This window comes from Nycticebus coucang, chromosome 5 (genome assembly GCF_027406575.1).
Source record: "Nycticebus coucang isolate mNycCou1 chromosome 5, mNycCou1.pri, whole genome shotgun sequence".
NCBI classification, from domain to species: Eukaryota; Metazoa; Chordata; class Mammalia; order Primates; family Lorisidae; genus Nycticebus; species Nycticebus coucang.
Genome location: NC_069784.1, coordinates 85,281,167 through 85,308,235, shown reverse-complemented (window position 1 = coordinate 85,308,235; position 27,069 = coordinate 85,281,167). Strand labels below are relative to the sequence as shown.

General features: G+C 41.8%; 1 protein-coding gene across 1 annotated transcript in view; it reads right to left on the bottom strand.

The window, feature by feature from the left end:
* The window catches only part of AFG1L (AFG1 like ATPase), a 216,958-nt gene that overhangs the window by 184,008 nt on the left and 5,881 nt on the right, over positions 1 to 27,069 (bottom strand). The window contains exon 2 of the mRNA XM_053590851.1: positions 6,862 to 7,064. Within this exon, the coding sequence (XP_053446826.1) occupies positions 6,862 to 7,064 (203 nt within the window). The remainder of the gene's footprint in view (positions 1 to 6,861; positions 7,065 to 27,069) is intronic.

Sequence of the window (27,069 nt, the reverse complement as noted above, 5' to 3'; positions counted from 1 at the left end):
ATACCAAGGGTGATGGGTTCAAACCCGGCCCCGGCCAAACTACAACAAAAAATAGCCAGGCATTGTGGCGGGCACCTGTGGTCCCAGCTACATGGGAGGCTGAGGCAAGAGAATCACCTAAGCCCAGGAGTTGGAGGTTGCTGTCAGCTGTGACACCACAGCACTCTACCAAGGGTAACAAAGTGAGACTCTGTCTCAAAAAAAAAAGAAATTCTTCCTTTTTCTAAGTTCATTAAGTTATTCCCCTATATTTTCTTTAAGAAATTCTAAAGTTTCACTTTAAGTTTAGGACATTAGTTCCATGGAATTTATTGCTTGTTTTTGGAGAGTTAGGTACCTAATTATATTTTATTCTTCATATAGATAACTGATAGCCCCACCCTCATTTATTGAATAGACTATCCTTTCCCACTGATTTGCAATCTCAATCACATATCAAGTTTCCATGTATGTCCTGGACTTTCTATTTTGTTCTGTTTTCCTATTTGTCTATATAATGGAAGAGTGAATAGCTCTTAGAGGCAGAGATGCAAGACAACAATGGAATGTTAAACTGGGAAGCTACATTAGGTACAGTTCAAGTAGCACTTTGAATATGATTAAAGGTCTCCTACCAGCCCTCCAATCTAGTCATCTAGAGGTAGGGCCAGCATATTATGGCCTGGGTGTTGAAATCTAGACTGACATTTGTTGTTGTAAACATGTATTGCAATACATTTATTTATGTATCGCCTATGGCTGCTTTGATTACAAAGGCAGATCTGAATAGTCCTTTTTCATCTGCTATATGCATCGTTCTTGGGGGAGGGGTGTCCAAATAAGAGATAGTAGGATATAAGAGGAAATTGGAAGTAATAATTTCATATCAGGGAAAAACTGAAAATTAGCTGGTAGGGGGCAGGAAAAAAAGGAAAGGGATTTTGTGACTCTCAGTTCCTAGGTCTCTTGGGCTATGCTATCTCCTCCCAATAGATTAAAAAAAAAAAAACTGGCTGCCTGCAAACCCCTGATTAATGGAAACAGAGATTTTCAGAGTAGCTCTATACTCTATTTAATTCTTTCCCTCCCTGACTCCAGAAATGCTTGATTTGGCTGTGTAAAAGTAATTCTAATTATAGTGATTTACATGAACTACTTACCATTTATGCCTAATTACCTCACAGCACAATAACAATTATGCATACATTAAACGTGTCAGATTAACCTGGTTGTAAGTTTTATTTGATAACTAAAATGTTCATTCTTCATAGTTTGTTGCTCATGTGGCGTGGTCATCTGCTCCTAACTTTTCAAATGTTTATTAGAGAAAACATCATTACATTGGTAGGTAAGAGCAGTCTCATAGTCTGCCACCAATTTTTTTTCATGTTGATTAATAAATCTGGCATTTTATCAAGAAGGTGCATTTTATTTTAGCATTATAGCTTAGGCTTATAGAAAGTTTCTTAGGAGTACAATGAGAAAAAAAAAAGCTAAGTCCGCCACAAAGTTTACATATCTACATTAAAAAGAAGATCAAAAGTCCATCAAATCATTAATCCTTTTACCAAATGCCTTCGTCCATTTTCTGTTGCCTATAACATAATCCCTCAAACTTAGTAATTTATAAAGAAAATCAATTTATTTCTTACAATTATGGAGGCTGAGTAGTCCCAGTAAGGGAGCTGTACCAAGCAGGGGCCTTCTTTCCATCCCTCCAGGTGTGGACTCTGCAGACATGACCAGGGGACTGGATGTGCCAGCTCAAGTCTCTCTTCCTTTTCTTTCAAAGCCACCAGTGCTACTCTCATGATAACCCCTGAATGGCCTAACACTTCTTAAGGGTCCAACCTGTTCAATACTGCCACACAAGGGAGTAAATTTCAACATGAGTTTTAGAAGGGACAAATATTCCACCCTAGCACCAGAATTAAGAATTCTACAAATAAAGTTCTTCTATCTTCGTGCTCCAATAACTGGCAGATCTTCTTTTAGAAGAAGTAGGTCTGTGGCATCTTCATAATCTTCAAAAACTAAAGTTTTATATGTGTTTTTCTCAAAGTATGTTAGATGTTGGGATCTTTTTTCAATGTTTTAAAGATTCGAGGCGCTTAAGGAACTACAGGACAAACACTATTACAAAGGATTGCTGCTCTATCTACTGAATATTTACTTACACAGACATTAGGGTTTAACAAATATGACCTTTTATTAGACACATTTGAAACTCTACCTGACAGTTTAAGTTTCCCATTTGCATTAGATTTAAACTAAAATGCAACCAAGGTTATTCACTAGGCTGGTCCATCACATTTCAAAAAGGAAAGTGTGAAAGAATACCCCCAAGAAGAGCCAATGATTTTTTTAAAAGCCACTATTATTTATTTAGCAACCAGATAACTTAATAATTAAATGATATTTGTGAGTGGATGAAAGTTCACCAACCACTATAAGATGGGCCCTAGGGATGCCACAGAGCTAGGAAGGGAACAAGATATAGAATTCATGAGGCAACTTGACTGTTCGATAAATAAAATATCCAGTCAAGTAACCCATGTTGTTTCCTGGCTATGCCACATAACCAAGTTGTTATTTTATACTACTGAAGCCCGCTTTCATCACAAACTACCATTAGCTATGCAGTGCATAACTAATGTAGTCTACGTGTTTTTTGAACTTTTTAATTTTTTTTTTTTTCCCCAGAGATGAGGCTTCACTATATTTCCTAGGCTGGAGTACAGTGGCTAGTCACAGGCATAATCAGAATCCCCACAGCCAAGAACTCCTGGGCTCAAGTGGTCTTCCTACCTCAGCCTCCCAGGTAGCTGGGACTACAGGTATGCACTATCATGCTCAGCTAAACTTTCCAGTTCTTTAGTCACCTATAAAGTTTTGGAAAAATGTGGGGAAAATGTTGGTCATCAAAAATGATAATTCAGCTTGATGTCCAAAGATCACTGAGGCCACATACGCCAAAGCTGGTGGGTTTGAACCCAATCTGGGCCTGCTAAACAACAATGACAACTGCAACCCAAAAAAATAGCTGGGCTTTGTAGTGGGTGCCTGTACTCCCAGCCACTTGGGAGGCTGAGGCAAGAGAATCACTTAAGCCCAAGAGTTTGAGGTTGCTGTGAGCTGTGACAGCATGGCACTCTACCAAGGACGACATAGTGAGACTCGTCTCAAAAAAAAAAAAGAAGATAATTCATCAATATTTCTTCTAGTTATTATCATGACCGATAAATCATGGTGCTATGAATCAGTCCTCTTCTGAGGGGAACTGCATGCCTATGGGAGCAGCCGTGGAAGGTATCTTAGGCAGAGATCTGATATTTATGCTGGGTAGTAGCCCCTGCGAAATCTGACATGAAAGTTCTCCCTAAACAGGGATGAAGTGATTGGTTGGCCTATCAGGTTCTAACTCAGGAGTTTAAACCACAGATAAAAGAATTAAGTTGGTAGAATGAACAAAATTGGAAACAGACACAGGAGAAAAAGAGCAAGAGAGTAAGTAGATGACACGGTCTCGATGTTTGTGTCCCCCAGAATTAATATATTCAAATCCTAACCCCCAAGGTGATGGCATTACGAGAGAGGACCTTAGGGAGGTTATTAGATCATGAGAGCAGGGATGAATGAAGTTAGCACTCTTAGGAAAGAGGCCTGAAGCTGGTGAGGTGCAGTGGCTCACGCCTGTGATCCTAGCACTCTGGGAGGCCCAGGTGGGAGGATTCCTTCAGGTTAGGAATTCAAGACCAGCCTAAGCAAGACTGAGACACTCTCTCCCTTTTTCTACTAAAAATTGAAAAAAGTAGCCAGGCGTTGTAGCAGGCACCTGTAGTTCCAGCTACTTGGGAGGCTGAGGCAGAAAGATTGCTTGAGTCTAGGAGTTTGAGGTTGCTGTGATGTAGGCTGTTGCCACAGCACCCTAGCCTGGCCAACACACGGAGACTGTCTCAAAAAAAAAAAAAAAAAAAGGGCGGCGCCTGTGGCTCAGTCGGTAAGGCGCCAGCCCCATATACCGAGGGTGGTGGGTTCAAACCCTGCCCCGGCCAAACTGCAACCAAAAAATAGCCGGGCGTTGTGGCAGGCCCCTGTAGTCCCAGCTACTCGGGAGGCTGAGGCAAGAGAATCGCTTAAGCCCAGGAGTTGGAGGTTGCTGTGAGCTGTGTGAGGCCACGGCACTCTACCGAGGGCCATAAAGTGAGACTCTGTCTCTACAAAAAAAAAAAAAAAAAAAAGGCTCAGCACTTGTAGCTCAAGCAGCTAAGGCGACAGCCAGATACACGAGAGCTGACGGGTTCGAATCCGGCCCAGGGCTGGCCAAACAATGACAACTACAACCAAAAAATAGCCAAGTGTTGTGGCAGGTGCCTACAGTCCCAGCTACTCAGGAGGCTGAGGCAAGAGAATTGTTGAGCCCAGGGTTTGGAGGTTGCTATGAGCTGTGATGCCATGGCACTCCACCCACGGCAACAACTTGAGGCTCTGTCTCAAAAAAAGAAATGCCTGAGGGAGCCCATGAGGGCACAGTAAAAAGATGGTGTCCATGACCAGGTAAACAGGCCCTCACCAGACACTGAATTTACCAGCCCTTGATCTTGGGAGGATCTTGTTGTTGTTTATAAGCTACCCAATTTATGGTATTTTGTTATAGCAGCTCAAGTGGACAGAGTGGATGGTAGATTACACGACTAGCCAAAGCACCAGAAGGCTGGCTATGTAATAGAGATGCCTTTCATTGCCACGTTCGTGTGAAATCTTACTCTAAATCTCCATTCCTCTCTGTAACCTAAATGAATCTCTTTTTCTTTCAACCAAAAGTGTTAACACAATGGAAGCTTATTCCTTTATATAAAAATAAAACCTATTTGGCGGCGCCATAGCTCAGTCGGTAGGGCGCCAACCACATACACTGAGGCTAGCCGGCCCAGGCCTGCTAAAACAAAAATGACAACTGCAACAAAAAATAGCTGGGCGTTGTGGCAGGTACCTGTAGTCCCAGCTTCTCAGGAGGCTGAGGCAAGAGAATCGCTTAAGCCCAAGAGTTTGAGGTTGCTGTGAGCTGTGATGCCATAGCACTCTACAGAGGGTGACATAGTGAGACTCTATCTCAAAAAAATTAATAAATAAATAAACCTATTTAATTATATTCTCAGGTGCTCCCTAAAAAGCAAATTTACTTTCATTACTTTTTAAACAAGGTACTACCCATGTAGTTTATGCGGTACCTTTCTTCTAAAGGCCTTATAGTAAAAGCATATTCGGCAGGGTCGGGGGCATTCGATTAAAGGGAAACTAGTCTCTTAGGTTGAGCCATATTTTAACTCTGATTACTACTAATATTCCTCATCATTTAAAGAAGAGACCATGAACTTCTATAATGAATAAAGAGTGGGAGTTTTCCTGTTGTCACAAAATTTCAGCAAAAGCTCAAAGCTGAGGACAAGGGAAGACAAGTTCCCCATATACTCTAAAGAGAGGCACTAGTTATGTCCATGCAGGAAATATTTAAAAAAAAAAAAACAGGGCAGCGCCTGTGGCTCAGTGAGTAGGACGCCGGCCCCATATACTGAGGGTGGTGGGTTCAAACACAGCCCCGGCCAAACTGCAACAATGATAAAATAGCCAGGTGTTGTGGTGGGTGCCTAGAGTCCCAGCTACTCAGGAGGCTGAGGCAAGAGTATCGCCTAAGCCCAGGAGTTGGAGGTTGCTATGAGCTGTGATGCCACGGCACTCTACCAAGGGTGATAAACTGAGACTCTGTCTCTAGGAAAAAAAAAAAAAGGCAAAAAATCCAAAACAGCCCCGAAGAGAAGGACCAAGGTAGGGAGCTGTTAGCTGGGTAAGGAATGCTACTGAGTTTCCCCCAGGGTGCCTCAGGTCAAACGTGAGGACTTCCCAAGAGAAGCATCCAAAGAGATTAGGGTTGGGAATAGGACAAGAGAAGCATCCCTGTCCCAGCTGGCTGCTTGGGTGGGGATGGGAAGCGTGGGCTGCTACCAGAGCATGGTGTGGAGGCGTTCATGGAAGAACTTGACATGTGTCCCCAGGAGAAGGGTCATGTACAAGACAAAGACAGGGACCAGTCAGTGCCTGCTTCCTGCTATAAAAATCCAAAGACAGGACACCAACTAAAGCTGCCCATGCAGCAGGGGTTGGAGAAAGGAGAAGTTACGCTGCCTCTGACCTAAGCAGAAATCATAATAGATGGCCCAGCAAGAGCTGTCCTGAAAGCTAACTAACAAGGGGATCCCAGCAGGATGCAGGGATATGAGGTGCTTCCCCAGAATCCTTTTTATTTTTTTTTTATTATTAAATCATAGCTGTGTACATCCCCAGAATCTTAGGTCAAAGAATGGAGCCGTGTGGAGGTCTCCATGGGAGTCTAGAAGAAGCCACCACTGTGTCCCTCAGCACAGAATGTGTACATGAGCATCTGCCACACAAAGGCCCCAGGGGGTCACCAGTCACTTCAGACTCACCCTTCCACTCCAGCCCCTCCTTCTCCTCATTCTGACCCCAGAGAAACCAGGCAAGCAGAGAAAGGAGGAGGGGGAGCGGGAGAACAGGCCTCTCCTCCTTTCCGTCTGCTGATCCCTGAGCTAGAGAAACAGGAAAGCTCTGAACTGCATAGAAGTTTTCATTTAGATTGGACTACATTTTTTAATACCTAAAGAGGAAGTCATTCAAATCCCAAAAGCAAAAGGAAGCTACATACAGAACATCAAGAGGCCAGAACTGGGAATCCAACACAATTTATTAAAGAAACTGGTGAGAAACTTTCATGCTGTTTCACAATTGTACCCTACTATACCGAATCCATTTCCTAAAATACTTATACTTTTAACAGTTCAATCTTTAAAATAGTACAAACCTCACCTTTGAAAAAAGTCCTTCTGCCTCTATACTATAGCCTTTAAGGTCCTCGTGTAATTTCTGCAAACGCTGTATGACTCTTCTTTGATGTGCATCATCTTTTAGCTCCTGAGCTTTGATCAGAAAGTCATAGTGGTCCAGAGGTCCATGGCAAACAGCCACAGCCTTCAAGTAAGTCTCTGAAGCAGCAGTCTGAACTGTGTAGGCTATAAACAAAAACATATCAAATATTTTAGATTTTCTTAAAGATATTCCACAGTGCACTATCTATGTTTAAAGGTCACATTCAAACTTCTTTAAAATTTTGAGACAGAGGCTTGCTCTCACCCTGGGTAGAGTACCATGGCATCACAGCTCACAGTAACCTCAAACTCTTGGGCTCAAGCCATCCTCTTGCCTCAGCCTCCCATGGAGCTGAGGCTATAGGTACCCACCACAATGTCCCGCTACTTTTTTCTATTTTTAGTAGAGATGGAGCCTTGCTCTTGCTCAGGCTGGTCTCAAACTCCTGAGCTCAAGCAATCCACCCATCTTAGCCTCCCAGAGTGCTAGGATTACCTGTAGGAGCCACCATGCCCAGCCTACATTCAAACTTTTTTTTTTTTTTGTAGAGACAGAGTCTCACTTTATGGCCCTCGGTAGAGTGCCATGGCATCACACAGCTCACAGCAACCTCCAACTCCTGGGCTTAAGAGATTCTCTTGCCTTAGCCTCCCAAGTAGCTGGGACTACAGGCACCCACCACAACGCCCAGCTATTTTTTGGTTGCAATTCAGCCAGAGCCGGGTTTGAACCCGCCACCCTCGGTATATGGGGCCGGCGCCTTACCGACTGAGCCACAGGTGCCGCCCCCTACATTCAAACTTTTAACTCATCCATTATAAGTGTTTCTATTTGGGCAGCTTTTGTACATGTCATTTTGACAAAAAAAAATGTAAAACATATTTTGTACAATAAATATATTTATAATAGTTTCATTTTAATAAAAGGACATAAACCCCCAAACCATAAACTATAATTGTAATCTCTCTTCTAGAACGCCTAACCAATTACAAAGTCTCTGCTTTGCCTACAATCCACTAAACAAGTCCACCTGGGTTCATCGGCTCCTTCCCAAAAGCAAGAGTGCTGTCTTTCTTTGAGTTAGCCCTAATTCTCATTCTTAAGCAACAAGGCAGAGACTTAGAGATTAGTTCCAAGAGTTTTCTACTGCTCCTTTATTCTCTACCCCCAAACAATACTACATCCAGCCACTGCTACACTGATTTCAGCCGTCTGCTTACAAATTTTTTTTTTCCTTTTTCTATAACCTTTTAGGGGTTGAATACAGAGCCAAGACACAGAACAGTGTCTGCTTGAAAGCAGGGTGCTGTTCTGATTTTATGGTGAGGTGCAATCATAATTCCATTCATTATCTGGGGCAGGTTTAATGAGCAGGTAACTCCCTGTTCTTTAGAAGCAACAATAGGCCGGGCACAGTGGCTCAAATCAGTAATCCTATCATTCAGGGAGGCCGAGGCAGGTTGACTGCTTGAGCTCAGGAGTTCAACACCAGACTGAGCAAGAGTGAGACCCCTGCCCCGTCAAGCCAAGCATTGTGGCAGGTGCCTGCAGTCCCAGCTGAGGCAAGAGGATATCTAAAGCCCAAGAGTTTGAGGTTGCCGTGAGCTATGACACCATGACACTCTATGAGGGTGACAAAGTGAGACTCTGTCTCAAAAAAAAAAAAAAAAAATAGAAGCAACAATAAACAGCAGCAATCTGGAACTTTTGAGAACAAGATTTCTCAACGGTACTTTGCCAACAATTCATTTGTTTCACTGAATATTATGTCTCTTTGTAAGAATAACATGAAAATTTCTTACTTTAGCAAAAAGAATTAACAGTCACAATGTTAGTTCCACATTTTTCCCAAAAGAGGGGGGGAAAAAGAGTCCTCAAATATACCACATATCATGAATGTTAGGGATAAGGCAGGGCTGTCTTCTATTATCTAGTTCTCCTTTCTGAACAGAAGTTTTAGCTGATGGCAGGGCTGCCCAGTTACATACTACATTCCCTGGCCTCTTGTGTGGTCAGGGACAGCAGTGTGACCAGGTTCTAACCAAAAGGATGTGAGTGAAAACACCTGTGGTTCTCTTACACCCCATTAAAGAAAAGAGGCAGATCCTTCCAGCTTCCTTTTTCCTACCCTCCCTCTACCTGGAATGAAAGTGTGGTGACTGCAGCTGAAAGAGCCAACAAGATGCACACGGAGTGCTGAGTAAAGCGGGCGGCAGGAAACACACGGCTGATTCTCCAGAATACTGAGCTGCCAAACTAGGACCGGACCACCTGCAGGGATTTTTATGTAAATGAATAATAAACTCGTGTCTTGTTTTAAAGAAGTGGATTTTGGGGTCCCTTGTTACAAGAGCCTGAATTGTACCCTAACTATTACAGGGTGCTTAGGCCTGTAAAACAAGATCTAAGGCTCTCCTGGAATACTTGGCTCAGAGGACCAGAGAGAAGATTTGGGTTCAATGTTGAAGCGGGACACACAGCTTGAGAGTTCTCTAAAGGTTCCCAGAAATTTGAGATATTTGCCAGCGTGGCATAATCAGAAATATACTCGATCTTTGTCCTTGGTTCTTAGCACAGAGTTCCTAACAGGAACTGAGACAGGAGGATCACTTGAACCTAGGAGTTTGAAGTTGCTGTGAGCTAGACTGACGCCTAACCTGGGCAATATGTCTCGGGAAATATATACAGTATACATAGAAACACACATATTTTTAAATACTGGATTTAAAAAACCCACTAGATTAAGTTATACTAAATGTCATTTATCTTACCTTTTTGTTTTCTGTTTCTAGACTACAAGGAATGCTCTTTGAGGGCAGAGACTTTTGTCTGCTGTTCAATGCTGTATTCCCAGTAAACAGTGCCTGGTACGTGGTAGGTGATTATTAAATACTTTTTTAATCTTCTCCCTTCCTAACTTTTCAAAGATCTCCTTGTCCTTATTAACCACCTCTGTGCTATGTCATCAGCTTCCCCTCGCTACTATTTGCTTCCTACCATCCCAACACTCTAACATCTTTTTTTTTTTTTTGAGGCAGAGACTCACTCGGTTGCCCTGGGTAGAGTGCCATGTCATCACAGTTCACAGCAACCTCAAACTCTTGGACTCAAGAGATCCTTGGGCCTCAGGCTCCCCAGTAGCTGGGACTACAAGTGCCCACCACTACACCTGGTTAGTTTTTCTATTTTTAGTAGAGACGAGGGTTGGTCTCAAACTCCTGAACTCAAGGGATCCACCTGCCTTGGCCTCCCAGAGTGCTAGGATTATAGGTGTGAGCCACCAAGCCCAGCCAACACTTTCTCAACTTTAAAATAACAACAGTAACAAACCTTCCTTGGTCCCACACTCATATGTTTTATAGGCCCTCTTCCCTTCACAGCCAAACCACCTGAGTCACCTTCACTGTTTGTGGCCACTCCTCCACCCCCAGCTCACTTCTTCATGCACTGTGCTCAGATTTCTATGAGATGGCTTCTCCAAGGTGACTTATGGCTTATTTTTGTCACATCCAGTACTATTCTTCTGTTGTCATATTCTTCCTGTTTACAATTGGAAGATATCTAACTTTTAAAAGTTACTCATAGGAAATACAGGACTGAGGGCAAAGCATACTGTTTCTCTGGACATCTACCTTTGAAGAGAGCTAAAGCCCTTCACTTCTTTTATTTTTATTAGCTTAACATCATTACTTAGTAGCATATACTTTATTCCCGTTTTTCAAAAAGAAAACCAAAGTACACTGAAGATGAGGCATAAATTCGGCGAGTCAACAGAGACAAATGAGAATCAGTCAAGCAAGATACTCAAGACTGAGAGATTGGCCAGCTTAGCCCTGGATAGCAGCTGTATAAATTGAAATACAAAAGACTTCTCAAAAGCTGCACTAAATTAAATCTATTACTACATCAGTGTACACAAATTATGTGATGCTGCTGCCATATTATTTTGATTTGTATTAATTTGCCTTATTGTACTCCAAATGGACAGTGGGAAAATGCCATTTGGGAGTTGCACACACTGATGTACAAACATAAATGGAAGATTTCAGAGGCCTAAAAAGTCTACACTATTCTAATACTTCAACTTTGTACCTTTTTTTTTTTTACTTTCTGCTAAACTAACTTTCAGGAAGATCCTACTTTACTCTATAGCCCACTTGCTATAAGATTTAGTCAATATCTTGGCGTCTTAGATCCAAAAAGTCTATTAGAACTTCCTCGATATTTTAACAACTGCTTCTATTTTTACCTTCCCCGGGAAAATAAATGAGTTTCTACAGGTTTTGAGTATAGCTGTGATTGCTTTCATTTCCCCCAACTTTTTTTTTTTTTTTTGCAGTTTTTGGCAAAGGCTCACCTCCAGCATACACGGCCGGTGCCCTACTCCTTTGAGCCACAGGCACCACCCTCCCCCAGTAAATGTAAGCTCAAGATTTTTTTTTTTTTTTTTTTTTTGGTAGAGACAGAGTCTCACTGTACCGCCCTCGGTAGAGTGCCGTGGCGTCACACGGCTCACAGCAACCTCCAACTCCTGGGCTTAGGCGATTCTCCTGCCTCAGCCTCCTGAGTAGCTGGGACTACAGGCGCCTGCCACAATGCCTGGCTATTTTTTTTTTTTGGTTTTTGGCCGGGGCTGGGTTTGAACCCGCCACCTCCGGCACATGGGACCGGTGCCCTACTCCTTGAGCCACAGGCGCCGCCCTATTTTTTTTTTTTTTTTTTTTGGTTACAGTTTGGCCGGGGCCGGGTTTGAACCCACCACCCTTGGCATATGGGGCCGGCGCCCTACTCACTGAGCCACAGGCGCCGCCTAAGCTCAAGATTTTATTGTCTTCATAATTAAACAAAAGATGAAGCTCAGAACTGGATCACATGGCCCTTTTTCTTCCTATCTCCTCCCAGTTCAAAATGTTTGTGTCTCTTAATGACCAGCATTCTCTCAGATCTGCAATTGGACTCTACACATTCAAGCCTCAGCACAATCTTTGTTATTTTTAGATTTTTTTCCTGGAAAATCAGCATATTCTGCCCACAGACAGCCTCTCTGCTTCCTGCCATAATGCCGTTTCCCCAGGCATACAGAGAATGCCTTGGGTCTTGCCCTGGGTCTTGTGAGGTTAGCACTTGCCACACTTATTCTCGAAAGCCTATCAGGTTTTAGGAATGTTCATCATTTTCTTAACTGTTTTGCAAGAATGCTATTTACAAAGAAAGAAGCAATTTTCCCCTGATTTTTAAGTTTTCATCTGAAATTTTTAAGTTTTCATCTGAAAGCATAAGACTGGAACAAATAAAATTCTCCTAAAGTTCTGGAGTCCTAAAGTCTATGCTAATACTCTCCATTTAAATAATCTCAATACATTAACAAATAATAAATCATAATTATGTCCTTAATGAAACATGCTAACCTATAATGCAAAAAGAAGAGGAAATCCAAATTGTCAGTAATAGCATTAAAAAGAATTGTTACAGCGTAAAGGTCTTAAGTTAGGATCCATGACAGACTTAAGGGAAGAGAGGTATCTGGGAGCCTCCTGAAAGTAAAAGAAAATTATGTATTGTATATTTTAAAATTGACAAAAGATTTTTAAATGCTCTCACCACAAAAACATAAGGCGGTAAGATGATGGATATGTTAATTAGCTTGATTTTAGTCTTTCTAGAATGTATATATCCATCAAAACATCAGCGTGTATCCCTTAAATATATATAATTATTATTTGTCAATTTACAAACTAACAGACATTTTAAAAGAAAGAAAATTGTACATTTGTCCTGAGGCAATACCTTTAAATATATAGCCTTCAGACTTTCAAACAAGTTTTTGAAAAAAAAAAAAAGTCAAGTATCACTTTTTAAAAAAGAATTGTCAAAACTTAAGAATTTTAGAAGGCAGACCAGGTGCAAGGGCACATGCCTATAATCCTAGCACACTGGGAGGCCAAGGCAGGAGGATCCCTTGAGCTCAGGAGTTTGAGACCAGCCTAAGCAAGGGTTAGCCTCTACTAAAAATAGATAATATTAGCCAGGGGTTGTGGCAGGGGTCTGTAATCCCACCTACTCAAAAGGCTGAAGCAGAAGGTTTGATTGGACCTGGGAGTTTGAGGTTGCTGCAAGTTAGGTTGATCTATGGCACTCTAGCCTGGGGCACTAGAGTGAGATTCTAAAAAGAATTTTAGAAGGCAAGCCTGTTAACAGGCAGCAGTTTACATTTATTCAGCACTCTTACTGAGTACCAGAACCTGGAGGGGGATGTGTGCTAGGGACTATATTAAGTAACTTGACATCAGTCTTTTTCTTAGTCCTCACAGTAATCCTGCATGGACAATTTTATTCCTTCACTCACATTAGTTAAGAACCAATAATGCGTCAAGGTACTATTCTTGACATGGGAGAAAAAGCATCAATGAAACAAATCATTTCCTTATGGGGCCTTTATTCCAGTCAGAGGAAAGACAGACAGAAAATTGAACAAGAAAGCATCAAGTGTGAGAAGTATACTGATGAAAATAAGAGAGTTATCCGAGGGCCTCTGTCAGTAGCAGGGGCATTCCCAGAAACCTGAACAGAAATACAGGTCTGAGACACCCCCCGCCCCACCTACTGGCACCACAGGCCTCTGAATCAAAATTTGCCTTTTTAACAAAATACCTAGATGTTTCATACAGACAAAGTTTGAGAAGCACTATGCTAGGGAATGACCAGAGACTCCTACAGATTATCAGGAAAAGCCTTTCCGTGTAAAAGACATTAATCTGACACCTGGATGCCAACGAGGAAGCCATGGTGAAGACTGGGGAGAATACCCCAGGCTGAGGGAATAGCAGGGGCAAAGGAGAAATGGCAAGAAGCTTCACGTTATTGAGGAAGAGAAAGTATATATGCCTGATGCAAATGAACAAGGTGGAGGGTGCCACAAGATGAGGCTGGAAAAGAGATTAAGGATCAGATCCTATAGAGCCTTGAAATCACATGGTACGTAATGCAAACTGTATTAGTAGAATTGAGAAGAAGTAGAAGGCTTTGATCAGGGTACGACAAGATTTTTTTTTTTACTTAGACACAAGGTCTGTTGCCCAGGCTGGACTCAATCTCCTAGGCTCAAGGGATCCTCCTGCTTCAGCCTCTCAAATATAAAGATTATACTCCTTTTTATAGAAAATAAGAGTATAGGAATGCAAAGTGGAAACAGAATGGGTGCATTTTATAGTATGTGAATTATATATCAATAGAGCTATTTTGTGTTTGTTTGGTTTTTTTTTTTTTTGCAGTTTTGGGCCAGGGCTTGGTTTGAACCCGCCACCTCCGGCATATGGAGCCAGCGCCCTATTCCTTTGAGCCACAGGCGCCACCCAATAGAGCTATTTTTTAAGTGGAAGCAGAGATAACAAGGACACTATTTAAATAGTTAAGAGATGTCTATGATTTAGATCAAAGAGTTAGTGCTGCAGGTTAAATAAATTGACCAAGATCACATAGCTACAATTGCTAACCTTAACTGAGTACTTACTAAATGTCAGGCACTTTTCTAAGTACTTTATATATATTAACTCATTTGATCTTCACAATTACTATGTAAGATAGGTACTAATATTATCCCTAATTTAAAGATGAAAAACGAGGCACTAAGGGCCAGGCACAGTGGCTCGTGCCTATAACCCCAGCAGTCTGGGAGGTCAAGCACTCACCTGAGATCATGAGTTCGAGACCTCATTTCTAAAAATAACCGGGGCTCGCCACCCGTAGCACAGTGGTTACAGTGCCAGCTACATGCACCAAGGGTGCCAGGTTCAAACCTGGCCCAGGCCAGCTAAAACAACGACAACTACAACAATAACAAAAACATAGCCAGGCATTGTGGCAGGCACCTGTAGTCCCAGCTACTTGGGAGGCTGAGGCAGGAGCTTACGCCCAAAGAGTTTGAGGTTGCTGTGAGCTGTGACACCACAGTGCTCTATCAAGGGTGACATAGTGAGACTCTGTTTCAAAAAATAAATAAATAAATAACCAGGCATTGTGGTGGGTGCCTGTAGTCCCAGCTAGTTGGGAAGCTGAGGCAAGAGAATCACTTGAGCCCAAGAGTTTGAAGTTGCTGTGAGCTATGACACTATATAGAGCTCTACCAAGGGTGACAAAATGAGACTCTGTCTCAAAAAATTAAAAAAAGAAATTTAGCTCTCCAGTCATATTGTACATTTCAAGTACTCAGGGTCCACATGTGGCTAATAACTAGGGTATCAGACATCTCAGGTCTAGTCAATCTTGAAAAGTAACAAAGTTGGAGGACTTACACAGCCAGATATTAAGATATATTTTTAAGCTACAGAATTAGGACAATGTGATACTGGTATAAGAATAGACAAATGTAACAAAATAGATGCCCACACACATCCAGTCGTCTGATTTATGTCAAAAGTGGCGCTGCAGTAGCCTAGAAAAAAAATGCTGTATTCAAAAAATGTTCCCAGCTAGGAGAGGTGGCTCACACCTGTAATCCTAGCACTCTAGGAGGCCAAGGCAGTTGGACTGCCTGAACTCACAGGTTCAAGACCAGCCTGAGCCAGAGTGAGACCCCGTCTCTAAAAATAGCCAGGTGTTGTGGCAGGCGACTGTAGTCCCAGCTCCTTTGAGGCTGAGGCAAGAGAATCGCTTGAGCCCAAGAGTTCGAGGCTGCTATGAGCTATAACGCCATGGTACTCTACTGAGGGTGACAAAGTGAGACTCTGTCTCAAAAAAAATAAAATAAAAATGTTCTCATCTCACTTGGAAATCAATGTGAGAAAAAAAAGAGAAGCCTGGTGCAGTGGCTCACACCTGTAATCCTAGCTCTTTGGAAGCCAGTACAGGAGGTTCACGTGAGACCAAAAGTTTGAGATCAGCCTGAGCAATACAGAAGGACCCCATGTAGCCACACACACACCCAAAAAGCGGAGAAATACTAAGCATGAGCCAATAATTCTAGCTACTTGGGAAGCTAAAGCAGGAGGATCACTTGAGCCCAGGAGTTTGGGAATGTGAGATTGCACTGAGGTATGATGATGCCAGTGCACTCTAGCCTGGGCAACAGAGTTAGACCCTGTCTTTAAAAAAAAGAGAGAGAGACTATTAAGCCCAACCTATACACAATCATTAATTTCAGATAATAGATCTAAATGTGAAAGGCAAAACAATAAAAAGCTTCTAAAAGGTCGTAAAAGAATACCTTCATGTCCTTGAAGTAAGAAACCATTTCTTTTTTTTTTTTTTTTTTTGTAGAGACAGAATCTCACTTTATGGCCCTCGGTAGAGTGCTGTGGCATCACACAGCTCACAGCAACCTCCAACTCCTGGGCTTAAGCCATTCTCTTGCCTCAGCCTCCCGAGTAGCTGGGACTACAGGCGCCCGCCACAACGCCCAGCTATTTTTTGGTTGCAGTTCAGCCGGGGCCGGGCTTGAACCCGCCACCCTCGGTATATGGGGCCAGCGCCCCACCGACTGAGCCACAGGTGCCGCTCAAGAAACCATTTCTTAAATAAACACAAAAAAAACTGATAAACTGGACTACATTAATACTTAGAACTTTTGTTCATGAAACTACTCCATTAAAAAATGAAACGACATGGATTGGGGGGCGGGGCCTGTGGCTCAAAGGAGTAGGGTGCTGGCCCCATATGCCGGAGGTGGCGAGTTCAAACCCAGCCCCAGCCAAAAACTGCAAAAAAAAAAAAGAAAAGAAAAGACATGGCTCGGCACCTGTAGTTCAGCGGCTAGGGTACCAACTACACATACCAGGGTTGGCAGGTTCAAACCCTGCCCAGGCCTGCCAAACAACGACAACTACAACAAAAGAAAATAGCCAGGCGTTGTGGCAGGTGCCTGTATTCCCAACTATTTGGGAGGCTGAGGCAAGAGAATTGTTTAAGCCCAAGAGTTTGAGGTTGCTGTGAGCTGTGATGTCACAGCACTCTACCAGGGCGACATAGTAAGACTCTGTCTCAAAAAAAAAAAAAAATGAAACAACAAAGCAAAGACTGGGAGAAAATACTTCCAATCTATATAGCTGACAAAGGACTCACAAAAGAATTTTTGAAAACTTCTACTTACAATTCATAAAAAATAGACTAACAATGCAAAAGGAAAATGGAAAAAAGGTATTATCAGTAGAGCCTCTCTAAACGTCAGAAAAATACATGAAAAGGTGTGTTCAACCTCAAAAGTTTCAGAGGGAGGGTGGCGCCCGTAGCTCAGTGGGTAGGGTACCAGCCACATACACCAAGGCTGTCGGTTCAAACCCGACCCGGGCCTGCTAAAAAACAATGATAACTGAAACAAAAAAATAGCCAGGTGGCGGGGCAGGCGCCTATAGTCCCAGCTACTGGGGAGGCTGAGGCAAGAGAATCACTTGAGCCCAAGAGTTAGAGGTTGCTGTGAACTCTGATGCCACAGCACTCTATCAAGGGTGACAAAGAAAGTCTGTCTCAACAACAACAAAAACCACAATGAGACATCAACACACATTTATTGTACTAGAATGACAAAAATTGAAAAGAATACCAACTATTGGTGAGGATACATGGTAACTGAAATCTCACACATCGCTAGTAGAACTATAAATTGGGGCGGCACCTGTGGCTCAGCGGGTAGGGCACCGGTCCCATATGCCGGAGGTGGCAGGTTCAAACCCAGCCCCGGCCAAATTAAAAAAAAAAAAAAAAAAAAAAAGAACTATAAATTGATGTAATCATTTGGAAAACTGGCATTACCTACTAAAGCTGGACATATGTATATTATTTGATCCAGCAACTCTATTCTCAGGTACCTGCCCAATAGAAAGTATAAATAAGTGCACCAAATATATAAAGAAATATATTCATATCAGTACTACAAATAGTAGGAGCCAAAAATTGGAAACAATCCCAGCATCCAAAATTGTATACAGTAAAACCTCCAAAGTTAACCACCTTCCTACAAAGCCCACCTCCCTACACTGACCACCTCCTTAAGTTGACCTAACTTTCATACACCTGATGTGCACCACATGTACTCCATGGAAGTTCCTTATGTTGACCACTTCCATATGTTGACCAGTTTGTTACAGTTTGTGGGGTGGTCAACTTACAGAGGTTCTACTATAATAGATTTAAAAATCATGGTTTAGAAAGTCATGCTATATTTAGAAAATGAATTATCACTACACATAAAAACATCGATGAATCTCATAAACGTAATGTTGAATGAAATAAGCCAGAATCATGATTCTTTTCATATAAAATTCAAAAACAGCCAAAACAAACCAAAATTAATATGAATCAGAATTTGCAGGCTGGGCGGGATGACTCACACCTATAATCCTAGCACTCTAGGAAACTGAGGCAGATGGATTGCCTGAGCTCCCAGGTTCGAGACCAGCCTGAGCCAGAGCGAGACCTTGTCTCTAAAAATAACCGGGTGTTGTGGTGGGCATCTGTAGTCCCAGCTATTTGGGAGGCTGAGGCAAGGTAACCGATTGAGTCCAAGAGTTTGGGGTTGCTGTGAGCCATGACACCACGGCACTCTACCAAGGGTGACAGAATGAGACTCTGTCTCCAAAAAATAATAATAACAATAATTTGATAACCATTGTGGGTAAAGGGCAAGTGACTCAGAGAGTGCACAAGGTAAACCTCTTGACACCATAAATGTTCTATTTCTTGATTTGGGTTGTTTTTACACAGATTTATTTTCTTTACAAAAGTTCAGTGGGCTTTACACTTATTGTTTGCATGCTTTTCTGAACGAATATTATTTCAATAACAAATACACTTAAAATTTTAAAATAAATAGTAGTTGTCATTTCTGTATTTTCTACTATACATATGTAGTATAGTATTTCTATATTTAAATGTAATATAATTTCTTTTTTGAGACAGAGTCTCACTATATCGACCTCGGTAGAGTACTGTGGTATCACAACTCACAGCAACCTCCAACTCTTGGGCTTAAGCAATGCTCTTGCCTCAGCCTCCCAAGTAGCTGGGACTACAGGTGCCTGCCACAATGCCTGGCTATTTTTGTTGTGGTTGTTGTAGTCATTGTTGTTTAGCAGGTCCAGGCTAGGTTTGAACCTGCTAACCCTGGCGTATGTGGCTGGTGCCCTAACCACTTAGCTACAGGACCCAAGCCAAATATAATTTAATTTTTTTGAGACAGAGTCTCACTTTGTCACCCTCAATAGAGTGCTGTGTCATCATAGCTCACAACAACTTCAAACTCTCAGGTTCAAGCCATCCTCTTGCCTCAGCCTCCGGAGTAGCTGGGACTAACGGCACCCAACCACAAGGCCCAGCTATTTTTAGAGACCATGCTTAGCCTGGTCTTTCTTGCTTAGGCTGGTCTGGAATTCCTGAGCTCAGCGATCCACCCACCTTGGCCTCCCATTGTGCTAGGATTACAGGCATGAGCCACCGCACCGGCCTAATCCTGGCACTTTGGGAGGCTAAGGCAGAAAGACTGCTTTAAGCCATGAGTTTGAGACCACTCTGAGCAAGAGTAAGACCCCATCTATACAAAAAATAGAAAAATTAGCCAGGTATGGTAGTGAAAATCTATAGTCCCAGGTAATTAGGAAGCTATAGGAGAAGGATCCCTTGAACCCAGGAGTTTAAAGTTCCGGTAAACTATATGACACCACCACACTAACCAGGGCGACAGAGCGAGACAGTCTCACTCAAACAAGACCAGCCAGGTGGGTCATCCCTGTAATCCAAGCACTCTGGGAATCTGAGGTAGGTGGATCGCCTGAGCTCATGAGTTTGAGACCAGCCTGAGCAAAAGCGAGAAATGCTCCCCCATCCCTTAAAAAGAAAAAAAATAGCTAGGCGTTTTGGCAGGTGCCTGTAGTCCCAGCTACTGGGGAGCCTGAGGCAAGAGGATCACTTGAGCCCAAGAGGTTGCTGTGAGCTATGATATCACGGCTCATTACCAAGGACAACAAAGTGAGACTCTGTCCCACAAAAAAGAAAGAAAGAAAGAAAGAAAAACAACAATAAAAAAAAGAAAGGCCCCACGAGGTGGCTCATGCCTATAATCCTAGCACTCTAGGAGGCTGAGGCGGGTGGATTGCCTGAGCTCACGGGTTCAAGGCCAGCATGAGCCAGAGCAAGACCTCGTCTCTAAAAATAGCCAGTCGTTGTGGCAGGCGCCTGTAGTCCCAGCTATTTGAGAGGCTGAGGCAAGAGAATCACTTAAGCCCAAGAGTTTGAGGTTACTGTGAGCTGTGATGCCATAGCACTCTACCAAGGGCAGCAAAGTGAGACTCTGTCTGATTAAAAAAAAAAGAAGAAGAAGATATATGGATATACACACATATACACACACACATATACATACATGTATATGGAGAGAGAGAAGGAGCACCAGAGTGAGCACCCTAGGAGTCTGAAGGCTGAAGGTGAGACATGAATGTGACCTGACAACCAAAAGTTAATGCCAGCTCCCAGAAAAGGTAACACTGCTCTATGCCAACATATCTGACAGAATGGATTGAGACACAGGACCCACCTTTTCAGAGTGCCATTCAGGAAGGAGACTGTACTTTCAAGAAGGAAAGGAATTCAAGGATCTAGAAACGATGTGCTGAGACTTGACCTACAGGACTGCTGACGTTGGGAAGACTATCCCATGCCCAGAATACAGATGGCACTGAGAAGTATTCGGGGATTGAATGAATGAAAAGGAGAAATATAGTTTAATTATAACACTGTCAAATGGAATTGGGACAAGAAGACACCCAAGAATTTGGTAAATGAATGAGTAAATGAGGGAATAAATGGAGACAGCATCAGTCTTAATAGTTAAAAGAGCTGCTATCTGTGGCATCAGGAGAAGAATTCTATGTTGCTCCTGGGGAGAGTCAAGATGAGTAAAGAGAAGTTACAGAAAAGCTCAAATTTGGCCTCTTTCAAGTTTTCTCACAATTATGGATATTCAAAAGAAACAAGTAATGCAGAAACTATATACTTATCTAACATTATTTGACTACATAACCCAGAGGTCCTCTTCAGCCCTAATATTCTATGATTCTATGAAATGCTATTTTTGTATCTTGCTGTATAGTAAGTAATTCACAATTTCAAATTTCAACAGCTTTCTTTTGAACATCACAATGAAAAAGTAGTTTATAATTTCCAAGAACCTCTAGGTGTTCAGAGTATCCAGAAAAAAGATGGTGAAGTTCAGGAGAACAGAAAACACCCCTGGTTATCTACAGAGGCCCTTTGCATGACCTTACAAAAGGCAAAACTTCCTTTTCTAGAATTCAAAGCACTGGAATCAGACCAGGCCCTTTGCCATTGTTGATATTATATAAGTAAGCCTTTCCAGAATTAAAATGACTTCAGTAATTCCATGTAGAGTTGAGTTCATTCCATTCCTATTCACGGACTGGAATCCATCCTCTGGCATTTCACCACTAATATTTCAATCATTCCTGACATAGCCACACATTTATGTAACATTCCTCACAGTTTTCAGAGAACCTATTAGAACCTCATAAATGACCTTCAAGGAAGTTAAGAGTTAGCGTAACTAATCCAATTCTACAGATAAGGAATGGAAATACCTATTAAAATAAATGATTGATCCAGTGCTGTAGAATGAACCCAAAATCACAATCAAGTCTTTCCAGGTCAGGTTTTATTAGTCATCTGGTATCCCACATGTTATGTTCCCCAGTCCTAAAACAGAACTGATCAAAATTCTACAAAATAATAGTTATTAAATAAAGAAGCTTCACTTCTTCACAAAGAGAAAGAAGATTGTTGCCAAAAAGAACACATGGTTAGTTAAATGAAATCAAAACTATATAAGGAATTTAGATTTCCAGTTTAAAATGTTTACCCAACTGCTGTGAGAAAAATGCACAATCAGGAAAAGCACGTTTAATATTTCTAAAGGGCTGGATTAAAATTTCAGCTGTAAACTTCATTACTGTAATTAGATTTTTAATGCATATTTATTAAACATCCATTCAAATACTGTGTTCACAATTATTCATGAGTTATTTGTACATTTGGGTTGATTTTAACACACTGTAAACAGTGGCCACTGACCAGAAATGGTCTCCTGAAATGAGAGAAGTCCATGCTAAGGTCACGGGCAGCCCATTTATGCTCCATTATGTTCCAAACACACCCAAATGATAAATACTCAGCTGCTTTTTTGAAAACTGCAAGGGTCATCAATGACCCCCAAAGTTAGACTTATCAGGGATATTAAAGACCTATGTTTGATACAGTGATGAATGAACAAAGCACAGAATAGAAGAAAATCAAATCTTAATTAAACTCTTTCTTTAGAAAAACAACATAAGCCATCATCAAGGAATGCATCACAAGATGATTTACTTTATTTATAAAAGGCTGATTTAGGGGCTTTAAAAGGGTGCTTTTGATTTAAAAAGAAAAATTATGAAAATTAAAACTAAATGCTTGCTGGTTATCATTCTTCTCCCTTAGAAGCTAGTTAATCTTAAATGTGCCAATGTGTGTAACTTTACAAAAGGAAAAAATAGTACTTTAAATTTCATGATAACAAATCAGTAAAATACTGCCTAAAATTCTGAATAAAGCTATTCTGAAGTAATTATAGGCATGGCCCAGCATACTGAGTAACTCCTTAATATGCACCCTGTTCACACACTATTTAATAATGAGATCTAGGAGATCTATTTTCTTTCAAGGGAAAGAAAAATAACTGATCTATTTGTTATGTTAGTTTATTTTAAGTTTCATACACTCACACACATATATAAATAAGAATTTTTATTTTTTTATTTCAGATTATTATAAGGATACAATTAGGTTACATTGTTTGTGTTTTTAGGTAAAGTCCAAGTAAGTGAATATTTTTTTTTTGTAGAGACAGAGTCTCACTGTACCGCCCTCGGGTAGAGTGCCGTGGCGTCACACAGCTCACAGCAACCTCTAACTCTTGGGCTTACGCGATTCTCTTGACTCAGCCTCCCGAGCAGCTGGGACTACAGGCGCCCGCCACAACGCCCGGCTATTTTTTTGTTGCAGTTTGGCCGGGGCTGGGTCTGAACCTGCCACCCTCAGTATATGGGGCCCGTGCCCTACTCACTGAGCCACAGCCGCCGCCCATAAGTGAATATTTTTATTTATTTTTGAGATAGACTCTCATTCCATCCACCCTGGGTAGAGTGCCATGGCATCGCAGCTCACAGCAACCTCAAATTCCTGGCTCTGAGCAATCCTCTTGCCTCAGCCTCCTGAGTAGCCTGGACTATAGGCATCTGCCACAACACTCTGCTAATTTCTTTTTTTTTTTTTTTTTTTTTTTGTGGTTTTTGGCCGGGGCTGGGTTTGAACCCGCCACCTCCGGCATATGGGACCGGCACCCTACTCCTTGAGCCACAGGCGCCGCCCATCACTCTGCTAATTTCTTTTTTCTATGTTTAGTAGAGATGGGTCTCTCTCTTGCTCAGGCTGGTCTTGAACTCCTGAGCTCAGGCAGTCCCCCCACCTCTGCCTCCTAGAGTCCTAGGATTATAAGCGTGAGCCACCATGCCCAGCCTAAATGAGAATTTTTAAATGGAAACCATAGGAGTTACATTTAAGATATAAATTGCATTATGAAGCTGTGAAGGAACTATTAAAAGAATTATATGTCAGACTTTAAAACTTGTTAAAAACTGCTACATAGTCAAGAGGATGGATAGATAACATGTTGACAGTAACTTCTGGGATGGGAGAAATAAAGAGCAGAAATAAGAGGATTATGTGCAGGATAATGAAAGCCTATTATGAAAGAGATTCTAGAGATTCTTGGTATTTAAGTATCAGGTATCTCTAATAGGTTAAGAGTAGAAATGGGACCTCAATAAAGGATCCAGGGGGCTCGAGTGATACTACCACATCAGGCACACAAGTAGCTAGAGTTGGGACTATAGGCATGCACCAGCACACTGGCTATTTTTTACTTTTGTACAGAGTCTCCCTATGTCGCCCAGGCTGGTCTCAAACTCCTGGCCTCAAGCAATCCTCCAACCTAGGCCTCCCAAAGTGCTGTGTTTACAGGCATGAGCTACCATGCCCAACTGAGAAATTACTTTTGTAAATTTTGATTTACAGTAAATGACATTTGCCTTATTCCAACCTTGCTAAGAAAATAAGACCTTGACTTGGCAGCTAGGAAAATTAATTCAAAAGCACAAAAGGAAGTTTAGGGATGCTAGATAACACCTCATCATAGATGCTCTTTACTATAGAGTGAGAGCCATAAATGGTAGTGACCCAATAAACTCAACCACTCTACTACACCTGTCCCTCCCCCAGAACTACATTTAGGAGACTAGTTTTGTCTAACAATCTGTGCTATGCTTTTAAAAAAAAAATTAATCTTTTAAAAAATATTCTCTATTATCATAAAGTTAATCTCAGGAAGAGGCATGGACATTCTTTTCTAATATAATAAAGATTAATGAAACTACAAGAAACATTAAGTTTAGGTATTAATCTACTTAGGCAATAAAAAGCAAGTTCAGAGACTGCTTTCTTAACCATAGCAGCTGAGGGAGGTTAGTTATACTCATGTTAATATCTAATATGGAATAACCTATGTACATGTACCAAAGAAGAGATTGTAGAGTAAAGGTAAATGAGTCATCGTTTAATAAAGGCACCTAAAATATATAATTGTGATACAGAAAGACACTGTAATAAAAAGAAATCATGGCTTGGCGCCCATAGTTCAGTGCTTAGGGCACCAGCCACAAACACGGGGGCTGACAAGTTCAAACCAGGCCCAGACCTGCTAAACAATAATGACAACTACAACAAAAATATAGCCAGGCTTTATGGCAGATGCCGGTAGTCCCAGCTACTTGGGAGGCTGAGGCAAGAGAATCACTTAAGCCCAAGAATTTGGGGTTGCTGTGAGCTGTGATACCAGGCACTCTACCAAGGGCAGCATAGTGAGACTCTGTCTCAAAATAATAATAAAAAAGAAATAAAAAGAAATCGTGGCTCGGCGCCCATAGCTCAGTGGTTAGGGCACAGGGCAGGTAGGTTTGAGCCCAGCCCAGGCCTGCTAAACAACAATGACAACTACAACAACAACAAAAAAAATAGCCAGGCATTGAGGCGGGAACCTGTAGTCCCAGCTACTTGGGAGGCTGAGGCAGGAGAATCACTTAAAGCCCAAGAGTTTGAGGTTGCTGTGAGCTGTGACGCCACAGCACTCCACTGAGGGCGACAAAGGGAGACTTTGTCTCAAAAAAAAAGAAAAACTTCCGTAACTTTACATAAGGCTAGCTTAAGTAAAATAGAATTTCAGATTTGCTAATTTTTAGGTTTTAGAAAACCTAGAAACGTTCCCCTCCTTGGTGTCTCTGCTCGTCCTCCTATGAGTTAACTGCCCTCCTACGAGGTCCCCTTCTTCCACTTATAAAATGTCAGTTTTCCTCAAGGCCTCACTCAGCTTTTTCTTTTTCACTCTGCAGGTTCATTTCCAGGCTCATTCTTCCATTTTCCTGGTTCTGAAAGCCTCATATTTCCTTTCATAGTCTCAGATGCCCATGTGTCCTCCAACCAACTAGTATTTATTTACCTAGAACTATCATAAACACCTCAAATTTAACTAGCACAAAATTGAAACTCCCTCTAAAATACCTGTGGCTCTACCTTTTTGTTTTGAATTTCCCTTAAATTACCCAAACCAGGAAATTCACACTGATTTTAACTCCTCCCTTTCCTTGTTTCTACCCAGTCAGTTCTATCAAAGAGCTGGCTTTGAATTTGTTCCCTCGGCTGCCCTGCTCTCCACCACAGCAGTAATTCAGTCCCTAAACCACGACTTCAACTTTCTGCCAAATAATCATCCAGCTTCCCATATTCCCCCATCCAGCCCTTTCTGATCTCTTTTTCAAGCAGCCAAAAGAATAATTATGCTAAAACAGATCTGATCATTTCTCTTCCTAAGAAACTTCCACCAGGGCCCCACTCTTCTCATAGTACGAGGGGACTCTTCTCAACCAGATCATAGCCCCCCTTCCCACCTTCATCTTTAGCTGCTCTCCCCCAGGAACAATAAACCAGTAAGAGCTATGTAGGCTCACTTCACATTTTTGCTAAAAATACAAAACTCTCTCTTCTCCAAGCAGAACTGCTTCCTCCTCAGTAGTCATGCAACATTTCAGATGGACCTAGATCATAGTACAGTACGCTATCAATATGCATTATTACTTTAAAGAGCTAGTATAATATAATGGTTACGCTTGTGCCCCTGAAGCAAAATGCTTAGGTTCAAATCCCAGTTAGGTGGCCATGCCTATTTATTCCTCAATAAAATAAAAATAACAAATTTATAGGGTTTTATGAAGATTAAATTAATGAGACAGGTCAGGCACAGTGGCTCATGCCTGTAATCCTAGCACTATAGGGGGCTAAGGAAGAAAGATCCAGGTCAGGAGCTCAAGACTAGCCTGAGCAAGAGAAAGACCCAGTCTCCACTAAAAAATAGAAAAAGTTATACAGGCAAGGTGGCTCACACCTGTAGTCCCAGCTACTCAGGAGGCTGAAGCAGGAGGAGTGCTTGAGCCCAGGAGTTTGAGGTTGCCGTAAACTGCACTCTAGCCCAAGCAACAGAGTAAGACTCTGTCTCAAAAAAAAAGAATTGGCCAGGTGCCGTGGCTCGCGCCTATAATCCTAGAACTCTGGGAGGCCGAGGTGGGTGGATAGCTTAAGTTCATAAGTTTGAGACCAGCCTGACTAAAAGCAAGACCCCATCTCTACTAAAAATAGAAAAAACTGAGGCAAGAGTATGGCTTGAGCCCCAGTTAGAGGTTGCTATGAGGTACAACGCCATGGCATTCTACCCAGAGTGACAGCTTGAGACTCTGTCTCAAAAAAAAAAAAAAATGAGCAAAGAAACTGCTAGCAGACTGCCTAGAACATAGAATGTTGGCTATCATATAATTCTATCTCCCATCCAAGTCTGTGAGCTATCCAAGGGTTAGAACATAGTTTCACTCACTCTTCCCCCATCACACATAGCACAAGATCTAAAATGAATTAGCAATTTTGCTGAATTCATAATTGCCAAGTCATGGAAGCAACCTAAGTGCCCATCAAACCATAAATGGATCAACAAACTGTGGTATATGTATACCA